General features: G+C 51.0%; 2 protein-coding genes across 2 annotated transcripts; both read left to right on the forward strand.

Moving 5' to 3' along the window:
- Positions 1–2,484: 2,484 nt before the first annotated feature.
- Positions 2,485–6,646, forward strand: BO70DRAFT_401902 (putative nicotinamide nucleotide transhydrogenase; the record flags this gene model as incomplete). Its single annotated transcript, XM_025546995.1, has 18 exons — positions 2,485–2,581; positions 2,647–3,202; positions 3,257–3,346; positions 3,461–3,512; positions 3,565–3,825; positions 3,873–3,990; positions 4,041–4,496; positions 4,549–4,701; positions 4,748–4,888; positions 4,936–5,097; positions 5,147–5,317; positions 5,359–5,616; positions 5,661–5,794; positions 5,845–5,991; positions 6,036–6,204; positions 6,252–6,440; positions 6,492–6,566; positions 6,615–6,646. 18 exons carry the CDS (start codon positions 2,485–2,487, stop codon positions 6,644–6,646), a joined length of 3,261 nt encoding a protein of 1,086 aa, XP_025403869.1.
- A 6,370-nt stretch (positions 6,647–13,016) lies between these two features.
- On the forward strand, positions 13,017–14,918 carry BO70DRAFT_3695 (uncharacterized protein). Its single transcript, XM_025544684.1, has one exon. The coding sequence runs from the start codon at positions 13,293–13,295 to the stop codon at positions 14,733–14,735; it is 1,443 nt and encodes a 480-aa protein (XP_025403870.1). The 5' UTR covers positions 13,017–13,292; the 3' UTR covers positions 14,736–14,918.
- The last annotated feature ends 518 nt before the right edge of the window (positions 14,919–15,436 follow it).

Raw genomic sequence — 15,436 nt, forward strand, 5'->3', positions numbered from 1 at the left:
AGAGACAAAGATAAGATATAAGACAAGAGGATAAGACGGGGGTGTGTCTGTTCTCTTCTAGGTCGTTGAAATTTGATGATAGAGGGTCAGGAACGTGCTAACCCCACCTGTAAGCCGCAAGGAGGAAAAAGGAAAGAAATGTAAAAAAAGGGTTTAGCGGATGAGCTAAAAAACTCGAGATTTCCGGTTTTACGAGGCGAAGTAGTGCCACCAAGAGTCCAAAACTTCCCAACAGCAAAGCTATGCACTACTACTATTCTAATTGCAGTGGTGGTTGAGTGGTTCTAGAGGCGGGATCGCTAAGCTTGACCGGAGATGTCTGCTCCGCATCGGCCAACGGTGAGGGAAAAAAGAAATGAAGCTCACTTTGCTCTCCACTATTAGCGAGCCAGGCGAGCAGACGAGATTCCAATCAGAGAGTGTGGGTGCGAGGGTGCGACCGCCGTGGGTCAAGAGGTGTTCCTTAGAGGTTTAGTGAGCTAAGGCAACGGATTAACCCCGGTAGTGGTGGCATGGCGATCCACAATTGATCGAGTTGACTCGGGATTCTTACGCGCTGGATCGCGAGGGCGACGTGGTTTATGCCCTGCAGAGGTTGATTATTGTCAACAAGACATCGAACTGAATCCTCAGCATAAATGGCTGCTGAACCTGCAGGGAATTTCCTACTCGATGCAATGGAGGAGTCAAGAGCCGGTTGAAAAGCTGTCATTCGCATCATCATGATTATCATCATATGCCCCACCGTTAGTGGAGCGGGCGAAAAATCCGTGCGAGGAACCAGCCGCCAGCCGTGCTTGATATTAATCGACCTGCCGTTGATTAGATCAACTGCACGGGAGACATCTGCCCTGGCAATAGACGTGTGTGCTTCGTTGAGGATTCGCCGGACGACTCATCCTTTGAAGTGTGAAGTGACTGTGTACGGATTTTCCGGAGACTCGGAAGAAAACCGCAGTTATACTGCTTACCCACCGTTATGCGGCCTTAGGCAGCAGCAACAAACCACGTGCACGTGACCGACCCCTTCCTTCCCCATCGCGTGTGATTTCATCTGCGCAATCAGCTTTCTCCTCTGCGAGTGAATCCTCGGTCAGGAATCACAAGCTATCCCAAGATGTGCAACCTTCTATCCCTATGTTACGATGTCCCCAGCTCATTTCATCCTTGACCATGCCAACCCGAGGTCGCTGGAAACACCATCTCACGTGGACAGTCAATTGTCCGATTTGCGGAGAAACGATCTTTCTGCGATTGTAACGCATGATCTGATAAGACAGAATATCAAGACACTGGTTACGTTCCGTGCAGGAATTTATATCACAGCCGAGCAAGGGAGAGGGTGGCAAAAAACATGACCCGAGGGGAGACGAAGAACAGCTTGGGGTTTAACATTGTCCAGAAGGTTAACGATGAGTTTATACAAACTACAATCAAGCCTCCGCTCGGCGTGCGCAACCCTTGATTCGTGAGCTCATAGGAAGCTGACAGGGGGTTCAGTTCCCTTCCCGTCCCTTGATACGCATCTAGCCTGGCCGGAGTACAACGTTGTCCATGGGGTAACCTTGCATATCGGGAGAAAGGCCCTCGAGGATGGCTGGTGCGCATCATCAAGACAGTTGTACAAGGATCACAGCTGTGCTTGATGCAGAGCTAGCTCCTATATGGCGTACATTTGGGTTACATCCGATGCGGTTGGACTTTCACCGGCCCTGTATGCGATTATCGGCTGTGCGAGGGAATGAACTACTTACGATATGGCACCTTGATGGTTTACAAGAAGGCGGTTTGAATCTCATTCATTGGCTTGGCGGTCATTGGAGGTCCATAATTAGAAAAGCAACCAGGTTGATTGTATATATACGATGTAACCGTAATATCTCATGCAGACTTGATTGTTGGGAAGATGTGGGGGATGCGCAGTGTGTGGCGGGACTGACCGACTGACAGCCCATTCACGGTCGATTAGTCGTGGGTCGTCCCTCTTCCCCGCGCGGCTTCCCCTCATTTTCCTGTCAATCTTTGGTCACATCACATCAGTGATCACATCAATCGATCCGATGGAGGTGCATCTCGGTGGCCCGAGCCGGAATGACTCTTGCCATCCAAGTCCCAGCTAGGCTTGTGGAAGAATGTCCTGTGGTTTCCCCCATTCCTTGCGCGTCGGTGGCCTCCCCGCAATGACCGCTGTCTCTCCTGATTAAACCGGGACGCGTCCCATATAGTTGTACGCATCTGCACGCCTCCATGGTCCCGACCCGAGGAATTCACTGACCCCTTTGTACCTTTGTATTGCCAGGTCGAGCTGAAAGCCACCGGTCCTGTCGTCTCTCCCTAGCCCGTTTTTCTGTCACACACCACCCATGTGGCCTGGACGCCTCCTTCTGCCGCCTTTGCATCATTGAAAGTCGATGGTATGAATCCAACTGTGGCCACAGAGCCTACGTACAGAGCTGTTCGACTTGATAACTGCCAACTTTAACTATGAGTGTACCGCTGTCCCTGCGCTCGGCCCTTCGGCCCTGCGGAGCAGTTCCCAGCGTTTATCCAGGGAGGTCCCTTTTGACTGTCAAGCATTCTTGTGGGTTTTCCAACGCATTGCTCCAGGAAGGATCTGCAAAATATCTGACCTCACTCACATCACAGTGGTGCAACTGCGACACACTCCTATCCTGGTAAATCGGTACAATGGCTTTGAGCTGTCCTCGTTGTCGAAAACACCCCAGACCCCCAAAAGATATGCAAGTAGCTCGTCTGCAGCGTCACCGGTTCCTGTCGTCCCTTATTCATCTTTGACTATCGGTGTACCTCGCGAGATTTATCCGAATGAGCGCCGTGTCGCCATTACACCTCAAAATGTTGCTCTGCTATTCAAGAAAGGCTTTTCGCGCATACTGGTAGAGCGTGGCGCTGGTGAAGAAGCCCAGCTACATGACCAAGCCTTTGAGCAAGCGGGAGCGACGCTGGTCGACCGAGACACTGTCTGGTCTCAGAGCAATATCATCCTGAAAGTTCGCAGTCCTCAGCGACATGGTCCCACCAATGAGGTCGCTGCCCTCCGCCAGGGAAGCACACTTATCTCGTTTCTGTATCCGGCACAGAGCCAGCCCTTGGTTGAGGAACTTGCCTCGCGTGGTGTCAATTCGTTTGCTATGGACATGATACCAAGAATATCTCGCGCACAAACATACGATGCTCTCAGGTGTGTATAGCCAGTGTTTACGATGTCTCTTGCTGATTGATCTGTACATTCTAGTTCTATGGCCAATATTGCTGGATATAAAGCCGTCTTGGAAGCTTCTAACTATTATGGTCGATTCCTGACAGGACAGGTTACTGCTGCCGGGTAAGCAAGCCTCTGTGTGTCTGGATACATCTACTAACTATTTGTCTCCAGAAAGGTTGTGCTCCCTTAAATATGCTGCATTTAATTACTAATAAAGCCCTAGATTCCTCCTAGCAAGGTATTGGTCATCGGGGCTGGTGTGGCTGGATTGAGTGCGATTGTCTCGGTAGGTCAAACCTAGACAAATTTGAATGGTGGCACTAACGTACGACTTCCAGGCACGTCGGATGGGTGCTATTGTACGAGGATTCGATACCCGCTCTGCTGTCCGCGAACAGGTGCAGTCCCTAGGAGCGGAGTTCATCGAGGTGGATCTCCACGAAGAAGGTTCAGGCCAAGGTGGGTATGCCAAAGAGATGTCCAAGGAGTTTATTGAAGCAGAGATGAAGCTCTTCATGGAACAATGCCGGGAAGTGGACATCATTATTACCACGGCTCTCATTCCAGGGAAGCCTGCACCTAAGCTCATTACCAAAGAGGTAAGATATGGATACCTGGCGCCAGATAATGGCTTACGCCTTTCTAGATGGTCGATGTTATGAAACCTGGATCTGTCATCGTTGACCTTGCGGCGGAGGCAGGTGGCAACTGCGAAGCAACTGTTCCTGGGAAATTAACAAAGTATAAAGATATCACTGTCATTGGTATGTCGATTCTGAAATGTGCTCAAAGACATATAGCTAAGTGGCTTTAGGATATACCGATCTTCCATCGCGTCTACCGACTCAATCATCTACATTGTACTCCAACAACATTACAAAGTTCCTGTTGTCTATGAACCCCCAAGACAAGTCATTCGGTATAGATCTGTCTGATGAGGTAGTTCGCGGTTCGATCGTTACTTTCAATGGAGAAATACTCCCTCCTGCTCCACGCCCCGCACCGCTACCTGCCCACAAACCGGAAATTGCTACACCTGTAAAGGAACAAGCGGGACTGTCGTTGTCACCTTGGCGTAGGGCGACACGCGACGTTGCAACCACAACTGCGGGCATGGGAACTGCCCTTGCTCTGGGCAAGGCTACGGGTCCCATATTCATGGGCAACATGCTAACCTTTGGACTTGCCGGTTTGGTGGGTTACCGTGCGGTATGGGGTGTTGCACCGGCACTTCACTCTCCCTTGATGAGTGTTACTAATGCGATCTCGGGTAAGTTAAACTTCCATGAACGCTCTGGTTCAATCATGACACGTTCTCCTAGGAATGGTTGGCATCGGTGGCTTCTTCATTATGGGTGGAGGGTATGTGCCCAGCACGATACCGGAGGCTCTGGGAGCCGCCTCGGTCTTGTTGGCATTCATGAATGTATCTGGGGGCTTTGTAATTACCAAACGCATGCTGGACATGTTTAGACGTGAGTATCAGTTCTGCTACTGCGCCATGTCTGCTGACATTTTCAGGCTCAACGGACCCTCCTGAATACCCATGGCTATATGCCGTACCAGCCGTTCTGTTTGGCGGCGGATTTATTGCCGCTGCTAGTACTGGAACGGCGGGACTGGTGCAAGCTGGCTATCTCGTCAGCAGCTTGCTTTGTATTGGTAAGTGGAAGCAAAGTTCCTGGTGCTGCTGTTGCTTACATTTCTAGCCTCGATTTCGGGCCTTGCATCACAACAAACTGCCAGGCGCGGTAATATCCTTGGTATTCTGGGAGTAGCTGCTGGAATCCTTGCTTCTCTTGCAGCTGTAGGGTTCTCTCCTGAAACTCTGACCCAGTTCGGTACTGTAGCCGGCGTGGGTGCACTTGTTGGTATGTTTGCTGGACTTTCTCTATCGAATCCGCATTAATATGACTGCAGGGGCATTAATCGGACGGCGGATCACACCGACCGGGCTTCCTCAGACTGTGGCTGCCTTGCATTCGGTGGTTGGACTAGCGGCGGTGCTTACGAGTATAGGCAGCGTGATGGCTGAGATCTCTCACATCTCGACATTGCACATGGTGACGGCATATCTGGGTGTTTTGATTGGTAAGATATATGTCGTGGGGTGCGATTGTTACTAACCGAAGCAGGTGGTGTCACTTTCACTGGGTCAATAGTGGCCTTCTTGAAACTCTCTGGTCGCGTGTCTTCGAGGCCTATGATTCTACCGGGCCGACACTTGATAAATTCAACCCTACTAGGATCCAATGTGGCTACAATGGGAGCATTCATTACGATGGCACCGGGATCTCCTCTAATTGCAGCAACGTGTTTAGGTGCAAACACTGCGCTCAGTTTCTTGAAGGGCTATACTACGACTGCTGCCATTGGCGGAGCTGATATGCGTAAGTTATCAATTCCGCAACACATTCTGTACTAATATATGCAGCTGTCGTAATTACCGTCCTCAATGCTTATTCTGGGTTCGCCTTGGTTGCGGAAGGCTTCATGCTCAATAACCCCCTACTTACCAGCGTGGGCTCTTTGATCGGTGTCAGCGGTTCAATTCTGTCTTACATTATGGTGTGTATCTTGAGCCGTCTTATAGTATATTTATATGCTAATTCTTTTAGTGTGTCGCAATGAATCGATCTCTCACCAATGTCCTCTTTGGTGGAATCGCAGCTCCCAAACAAGCGAAGAAAATCGAAGGCCAAGTGACCCAGACAACTATCGATGACACTGTAGAGGCGCTGTCACACGCAGAAAGCGTCATCATTGTATGTTTTATTTCACCCGAAGCGATCGTGGCTAATCATTACAGGTCGTTGGTTATGGAATGGCCGTAGCAAAGGCCCAGTATGCCCTAGCTGAAATCGTGGATGTGTTGCGCTCAAAGGGCATCAAAGTTCGGTTCGCAATACACCCAGTTGCAGGCCGGATGCCCGGTCAATGCAACGTGCTCCTGGCCGAAGCCTCAGTGCCATACGATAGTAAGTACGACATTCCTTTATTAAGAGGCGGGGACTAACCCATCAAGTCGTGCTCGAGATGGATGAAATCAACGATGACTTCCCTGACACGGACGTTACCCTTGTCATCGGCGCCAATGATACAGTGAATCCCAGCGCCTTGGAACCTGATTCTCCAATCTCAGGCATGCCAGTGCTGCACGCATGGAAGAGCAAGGAGGTGTTTGTGATGAAACGCAGCATGTCCAGCGGATACGGTAGGTCTACCACCCGGTCACTAAATGGATAGATAGTAGCTGATGAGGCAGCCGACGTGCCCAATCCAATGTTTTTTATGCCCGGAACGAGGATGCTATTCGGAGATGCGAAGACGTCTTGTGATGGTGAGTTTTCTCAATCATTACATGTGGGAAGGTTCTGATCCGTTGCAGCTATCAAAAGCGCTCTTGAAGCACGTAAATAGCCCCCCCGGGTTGACATATCGCCACGACTTGATGACCTTTGCTTTACCGGATTTCTTTTCGTTGACGTCGTCGAAGGATCGGGTTGCTTGTTTGAATGATGCTTTCTCCTTTATAGTACATGAATGCACAGGTTACAGCTACTTGCTTACTGGTTTTGTTTCTTCGCATTAAATGTCTATATTCAGTCTAGTCAGGCTTTCTACTTGACATCAACTAGCTCTGATTTATGTGCATAGTCTAGCGACAGATCAAAATCCCATCTGCCATTAAGAGTCATCTCATCTCTAAATCAAGATTTGAATCAATCCTCACAGCCGCATTTCGGACGGACGTTTGTTCGACCTGTGAATGCTTCCTAGTCCCATATTGTGCTCTATTAAGATCAACGGTAAGCCACTGAGCCTGCTCTTCCTCTCTTTACCCAGAACTGAGGGTCTACATCTCGTGGGTATCACGCGAAATATCTAATACAAAGGAGATCCGGTCGCACCAAGCTCATCTCGCAACTCGGAGCGATAGTGTACATTGTATTCTTGACTTTTGCTCCTTGCACACACCCCACCACACCTCACCACACCAATATGCCATCGTTGGGTTTAAAATTGAGATTATTACCAGACACGCATACAAGACTTCTATTGCGATTTAAACAGCCACGCTTGGATCTCATCCTGTCTGGTAGTGTGGCTACGCACTCTCTACACTGCGGTCGCATGATACATATCAAGGATAGTTATATGGCATGATACAGCGCATAGAACAACTCATATCGCTAAGTGTCAATCATCTCAAATATGACCAATAAGCAAGCGCATCGGGGAACTTTTTTCGGTGCCTGGATTGATCGGCCATGGGCATGGTGGGATCGGGCAGCAAGACAGCAAGACAGCAAGCAAGTTTTCTGCTCCCAAGAACGCAGAACCACCCACCCATTACGTTTCAAGGAGTGTGGAATAACCCTCGGAATTGAGTTCGGAATTGACAGGAGGTTCATTGAGTAGGGAAGTATGCCAAAAGGAAGTGTACTATCCATCAAGGAGGTGAGGTGAGTATGTCATCCTTCCTTCCCTTGGTCTAGAATTCCTCACCCTCCATAACATCATAGCATACTATAAGAATGTCAATAAGCATAAATTTTAAGACACCACAAGAATGTCAAATGCCAAACTGACACGGTCAACGTTCGACTACGGGAGAGTAAACACATTAACACACAACCCCCCTTCCCGATCGGCCCCTCGGCCCCCTCCTTGATTTTCATTTTGGCACTCCCTCGCACATAACTTGCCTTTGCCCCCTCTAGTATCTATCTAGTTTAGTCCCTTCCGACCAAGGGAAGGAACAACATGCCATTCATCAGATTCTTCACGTCTCACTACCCAACCTGTCTTGGCCCGGCACCCACACCCTACCCCTAACTAGGCAATAGGCATACTATGTACTATACTTACCCACCCACACCTGTCATGCTCCTGTCATCCCGCTCCGGCCGACTCCACCAGACAGACAACTAACTAAAGTAGCAACTAGTAACGGTCTTGCATCGGCACCACCACCATCCTAGTCCTATATCCCTAGCCCGTAGTCATACAACGGCATCAACACTAAACAGGGATAAGAGTCGATAGTGCCGGCCACACAGAGGGGCCGGCTTCAATAGTTACCCCCTTCCCCCCTCCCCACCACCTTCTCCCTCCGCAGTGCTTCCGTCTTCCTTGAATCCTTAGGCTCGGAAACTTGGACAAGCTTGGGTAGATATAATAACCTGTTACTATTTAAAATTTTTTTCTTGTTCTGGCTCCACTCGGATGAAAGTCGGATCCGTATGGACCGAGTATCTACTAGGTAGGTCCGTCTATTTTAATCCGGACTCTGTTTCCGGGGTTGCTGGTGCTGGTGCTGGGGATTGGAATCATGTCATTGTCGTGGAGGTGATTTGCTGGAATGCGCTCCGAGGAGTTATAATTACTTGCTTCTCTACTATTCTCCCGGGTTGTCTGGCTGAGTGAGCCTGCACGGAGTATCCCCGCTCTGGGTAGGTGCTCCGCGTATACATGTCTCCTGAGAGGGAAAACAAATCCCCCCAGCTAGGTAGTTAGATGGATAGGTAGGTAAGAGGTACTGTAGGAGAGAAAGTGAGGTGAGACCGATCATGGTAACTACTTCACACACGAAGGTGTTACCTCGGTATCATCTCGATCTGACCCGTCGTTGTCCTCAGATAAGTAGACTAGGGAGGGAGGGAGGGAGGGATCCAAGCTTTCCTTCCCTTCCCTTTCATTTCATTTCATTTCCCCTCCGCAGTCCGCAGTCCGCAGTCCACACACTACAGATAACCGTTAGCAACTGTCACCAGTCACCCACCAGAACTCCAGAGCCTAAATCCCATTCCCAGAGAGGGAGGTGGATATACGGAGTAGATAGATAAGCGCACAAAAGGTTAATATTATTCTCCGAGTTTCACAATGCCACACTGGTGGCACCCATATATAGCAAACCTGAAACACCCACCGCAGCACTAGGTGACATTTACCTTTACTACTACTATTACTACTACTACAACCCGGCACAATACGGTATACCACTGTCTACTATGGCTTGGTTTGGTTTGGTTTGTCGCATCCCGCGCAGATAAGTACCCCATCTTCACCCCCCCCCCCAGCAGGCGCAGTCGTACAGGTCTGCCGCGAGCTAGGGTTGAGGTTGCAGTCACCCGAATAAATTACGCTCGAACTGTGGGTGTGGCGGTTTCATGATCGGGCCTTGCACCGCACCTTATTCGAACGGGGTCGCGGTTTGCGAAAATATCCCGGGCGATTGCGAAGGGCAATTGGGTTTTTGGAAACAGGAAGGATTTCGGTGGCTTTGAAGGTAGGTATCTGGCCTGGTCTGGGGGAAGGGCTCAATGGAGGATTTTGGTCATCCAGGGGTAAGGTACTACGTAGGTAGGACCAAGGTGGTTCGTATCGCGTGGAGAGAGCTCATCCAGACTGGGAAGGAAGTTTACTACATAGTATTCGATTGCCACGTCGAGATACCATACCGACACCGACCCGACCCGACCGTGTTCATCTGACCGGACGGAATTGGGTGGTTGGGGTAAATTGCAGATGATACGTACGATGATGTGTTCCGACATCAGGGTTTGAGAGTCTATCTATATATAGTGAGGTTGGGAAGTTACCTTTCTGTACGGAGTACTTAAACTGGCATCCTCGAAGGTTTCAAGGCACTGATGTACTTACTCGCTGCATCATGATTGACCGTGTTGATCAGAGCAAGCAGGCAGGCAGGTTTGAGTAGTGAGTGGGCGCGAAGACCAGCAATGATTGTGTTTGCTCTGTTTTGGCTGGGGAAGTTTACTTTGACTGTAATCTGTAAGCATGATAAAAATCAGCAAGGGAGGAGGAGCAATAGAGCTAAAAATATACTTCCTCTCACTCACCTACTTACTCCGTACAGGCCTCGAGATAAGGTAGGTAGGTATGGTAGGTACTAGTATTCCGTGCTGTGCCAACTCCGCTGTACGGAGTACAGTCACACTGCATTCCCATCCAGCCACATGCGCCCGTCAGGGCTCATTACCTATCTACCTATGACTTGTTGGGCTTGGACCTGGTTAGAACGATCATATCAAATATTGTCTCTGATGACTCTTTCTTGTACGACTTGACTCGATTCGACTCTACGCACGTCCACAGCGTGTTAAAAAAAATACAAAACAAATACAAAAAACGCCATTCCTTGGCCCCTCCATGCCGCTCGGCTGTTTCAAACTGCAACCACCGGTGGCTGCGTGCGTTCCTGCATAAGGATCCGGAGTACTACTAGGTTCGGCCGTTGAGTTTCCTTTCCCTCTAGATCTCTCTACAGGGTGCTCGCTGGACAGGTAGAGCGAAGTCGGAGCCGGAGTTTATCTACTGACCGTGACCGTGGAGACTGGGGACTGGACAAAGCAGCGAGCGACAAAGACAGCGACGAAATCCGACGTTGATCCGTCAATCGTGACTCGTCTGGGCGATCGTTAATCTACTGTACCCTACCGACCGATGACGCCGATGATTTCCAACCGCCTCGGCGGGGGAGATCCCCATGGATTCGCTGGATCCTCGCCCAACCTATTTCGCACCGCATTGAGGCATTCCCCGTACGGAGTAGATAGATACCCCGATCAACAACAATAATGATGCCTGGTCTGTTGATGTCCCCGCCCCCCAAATTGGTATTGCTGGATGGGGTGCGTGTCTAATTTGCTGTCTCCTGTACGACCTACCATGGTGAACCGATGACCTCACCGATCATTTAGTGACTTTGTTAGGGGTCCGTAAGTAGTTTAGTTTGAGTTTAGTTGAGTATTGCCCAAGGCCAACGGGGCCGAAGAAGCAGCAGCAGCAGCAGCTCTTCGCTCCCTTGCGAGGCCCCGAAACCCGGAGAGAGCTGCAGGGAGGTTCGCGGTCTATTGCTGCGCGGGCGGCCAAGACTCCCAAATAATCTCAAATGACTGGAGGAAAAAAAAAAAAAAGAGAGAGAGAGAGCGAGGGAAAAAGAAAACTGCCATTATTCGCCGGCCGGGCGGTGGGATCCATCACGGCATGAACGGGTCTCAAAAAGTGGGCTATGGAGGGGACGACCTGAGAAAGGGGGTTGTGGGCAAAAAAAGTGGACGGGCGAAAAAGAAAAGAAAAACCCAAGAAAAAGCGACGAACGCCGGGCGGGAAGGATAGTGTACTTACTGTGGTAGTATAGTTCGTCTGGCGTGTTTGAATTAAGTAGACATGCTCCACTGGTCTGGAGCAGCGGCGTTGCTTGGGAGCTGGGAACGGTTCCTGGTTCCTGGTGAGAAGTGAGACGAACGGAAACTAGAAAGGTCGTTATCGGTCAGTGGTGGTGGTGACATGGATGGCCCTTCACATCCATCCCATCGAGATCGGGTACCGTCTACCGAGTTAATCGACTGATGGGATCAGTGCGCCGTATCATCTCCGGCCGGTGTGCCTGTTTATAGAGTCGACGTCTCAATAATTAGCAAGCGCATGACTGCTAAAGAGCTTTAGTGCCCCCGTTAACTAGGGGATGCCGACGCTCTCTCCCTTTCTCCACAGTCCACTGCGAATTCTGCAGTGGATCCGGCAACAACGCTCTAGAGACCCTCTTCGGATTAAGTAATTTACTACCACCGACTAACTATTCCTACCTTACTACTTACTATGTACTACACGGTAGATTTACTACCTAATTTGTACTGTGTAGATACTGTGTACATCCGATTTTTGGTCTCTTGACAGTATCTAGTAAACTTAGATATCTACTAGCAGATACTGAGTATCTGGCTGGTCGTACTTTGTAGTCCTGTGTAGACTAGTAAATAGTAGTACACCAAAATCCAAGCTCACGAATGCATATCCGGATGCAGAACCACCCACATGGCCCCAACGCTTGGCGCCACCCACCCCCGTGATTGGCTGTCCCCTGGGCGCAATCTAGATGTGGCCGCCATCTCTCTGCTGTCCTCTCCTCTCCTCTCCTCCCATTTATGATTTCTCCCCCCAAAGCACTGACCTCCCCCTCCCCGAATGCCCCCGTTGACATGTCCGATTCGTTCATTTCTTTCCCCTCGCTCTGTCCCTCATGGCCTAGCAAAAGCTAATCCCTCCCCCCTCCGGTCCTACCGTATGCTGTATGCTTGATACTATCCAATATCTGTCCCGTGGCGCTGGACTCCTCCATCCCCAGTAGCCAATGCGAGATAGCACTCTGTACCTGATTACCGGCTAACCGCCCGAATCTCAGTCCATGGGCACGCCAAACACGGCTATCATTGCTGCTCCGGGCCAGGGTTTAGTCAGGAACCGCGCATGCAAGGGTTGCCCTCGTCCCCTGATCGTGAGGATCTGGAGGATCCTGAGGCAGCGGACCCCTCTTGGTGCTGCAGGAGAGTCAGGTAAGGATGACCGGCGACGTAAGCGCTACCTTTCTCTCCGTCCTCCATTCCCGCGGGGATCCCTTCTGCTCGTCCTGGATTCCCAGGAGGAAGCGATGCCATGTACGTATTACCTTTACCATGTACCATGTACTATGTGCATGACTAGATAGCTGCCCTGGTGGCGCACGTGTCACGCATCGTTACTTTTCCCTGCAATCCTGCCTGCCTCTGACTTGCTCGCTGTCCCCCTCCCCAGTGGATCAGGGTGGTCCGTCCTCTCCGAAAGATTGTGTGATCCGATGGCATTTCTCGGTGGCTTCGCTCAAGACAAACCCCCAGGGTCGGATCCACTCGTTTCGAGCATGCCATCCCGTGTGGTCAATATACCCTGCCTGTCCCTGTCCGGTATATTTGATAACTACTAGTATCCGTTTTTCTCCTGCCGGCTGTTTGTTGTTTCCCCTGGCTTCTTATTTTTCTTCATCTTGCTCGTCATCTCACGTTCTTTCCCTCCCTTTCCTCGTTGCTACGTGCGTGACCCTTCATGCCCGCCATCTCCCCCCTCAGCTATCTCCCGACCATATAATCTCTCTCTCTCTTTCTTTCTTTATTAACCTCCTGCCTGGGTCGCATTGGGTCGTTTAATCGCTTAATCAATTAATCTTCAACAACCACCCGACCCTCACCTTTCTTCTTTCCTTTCTGTCGACTGCCCAGCCAAAATGTATCCAACAAGAACGACCTCGCTCGACCTGAACTACTTAAATCAGCAATTGCTTCCCCGCCGCTACGAATCAGAGGAGGAGGAGGCTTCGGAATCAGAACTGGGGACCTGCGATCATGCATTCTCGCCCGTCAAGTCAGGCGCTCCCTTTGACGCCGAGTCAAGCGCCGATGACCTCTCCAACATGAACTCCCCCGAGTCTCCCCTGGACAACTCCGCGTTCGGTCGGCTGCTGCCGGCTTACTCGTCAGGCAAACAAAGTCGGCCTGTGTCTATCGACACCGTCAAGCGAAGCAGCGGAACGACATTGGTTCCGGATTCGTACATCTTCGATGATGACGACGATGTAATCATCGAGCTGCCTTCCCCTGACTCTACGTCCCCGTTGCAGTCTCCCATCTTCCTTCAGCCAACCGTCTACCAGCCCCCGGCGTCTCCCCTCCCTCAAGATCCGGCACGGTCTTCTTCCCCGGCCTTGGCGGACTCGGATGATGAGACAGACGTGCTCGTGGCAGAGCAGGTCACCTTCGTGGAACCTCATACCAAACCTAATCTAATCCTAATCAGCCCCGTCACCGACGGACCTGTGGTTGAAGAACCCGAGCCCATGTCTGCGGTCTCTGCAGATGTACCACGCCCCTTCGCATCTGGAGGACTGTACTCCCTCAACGAGTGCGCTAGATCACAGCCGTTACTGAGTGACAAACGCCCCGACCATCTGGCCCACCTGAAGCGCGGCAGTCTGCAGTTGAACACCAAATTCGCGAGACAGACTCCCAAGCGGTCGGATACGGATCCTTTCACGGCCCCAGCCCTTCCGGACGTTCCTGAGGCCTCCCAGCCGATGGCCTTGCGCTCGCGATCTATGACTTGGAACCGACCACAGACTTCCGCTGAAGGCGCATCGAACCGCGGACCCAAAGCGGGTCTCCGCCGCCCGCCGTCGATGCAGACTGTCAGCAGCGGTTACGGGATCTTTCCGAGCGCCAAACGACCCGGTTATCCCACCGAGGAGTTCCACGCCCGATCCAGCTCGATGTCTTACTCCATCGCCAGCTCCGACTACAGCCTCCCTCCGTCTCGCACGTCAAGCCCGGCCCCGTACTACTCGTCTCCGACCTTCAACCGGCACCGCTCCGGCTCATCCTACAGCGTGTCCAGCGTGCCGGGCACGTTCCCGCCGCGGCCTCCCGTGCGCAACTCGGTCATGAAATGCTCGACGCCAGCCAGCCTGTACTCCTCCAGCAGTCTGCGGTCGGAGGTGGAGAGCGTCCACAGCGTGGAACCGCGGGATGTCGCCCAGCCGGACGCCAAGACGGCACGGCGGAAGAAGAGTTTTCGACGCAGCAAACACGCGAAGATCGAGGACTCGGAGGAGCAAACGACCAAGAGTTTCATGGGCTTCTTACGCAGCCGGAGAAAGTCTGCCATTCAGAAATAATGCCTAATCTGCAGAATTTTGGGGCTAGTGTTTCGTGTTTATTTTGTTTTATACCTTTCTGGGAAAATTGTCCACGGCTGTCTTTCAACGGAGTTTTCGATTAGCGAGGGATTATGGTCTGGTTTTTCTTTGGCGCCTTTTGGGTCGTTTACTGCACTGGATGCGTGTTTCTCATATCTTATCCCATCCCTCTGCCTTCTGCTACTGCAAGGCTTGAGTTGTTCTGTATCATAGGTACTCTGGTCTCCCTGGAGCGGGCCAACTGAATCAATCGATTGAACATACCACACACACACATACACATTTTGAAATCTTCTACACTAACTCGGAATTACTGCACCCTCGCTTTGAAGAAAGCACGGCAGTCAAACGGCAATGGCACGGACTATCCACACAACTCTGCAGTCGAACCAGGTATGATTGGTGTGATTACCCGGCCCGTACCACATCCATCGATTCGCGGGATCTGAATCTGACTCGGTATTTGATCCACCTCATCTCGGTTCGATCTTCGTTCCATTGGTTGATTGATTGATTGATTGACTGATTGATCGCTAACATGATTTGAAAGATAGGGATCGCAGTTGCCTATTGTCACTACTCTCGTTTGCCTTGATGCAATGCAGCAACTCACCGTTCATGACTTCCAACCCCCCCCCCCTCCCCTTTTCAGGGGTTAAATCCTTCCGCGCCTACCTATT

Source organism: Aspergillus heteromorphus (genome assembly GCF_003184545.1).
Source record: "Aspergillus heteromorphus CBS 117.55 chromosome Unknown BO70scaffold_1, whole genome shotgun sequence".
In the NCBI taxonomy this organism is placed as follows: domain Eukaryota; kingdom Fungi; phylum Ascomycota; class Eurotiomycetes; order Eurotiales; family Aspergillaceae; genus Aspergillus; species Aspergillus heteromorphus.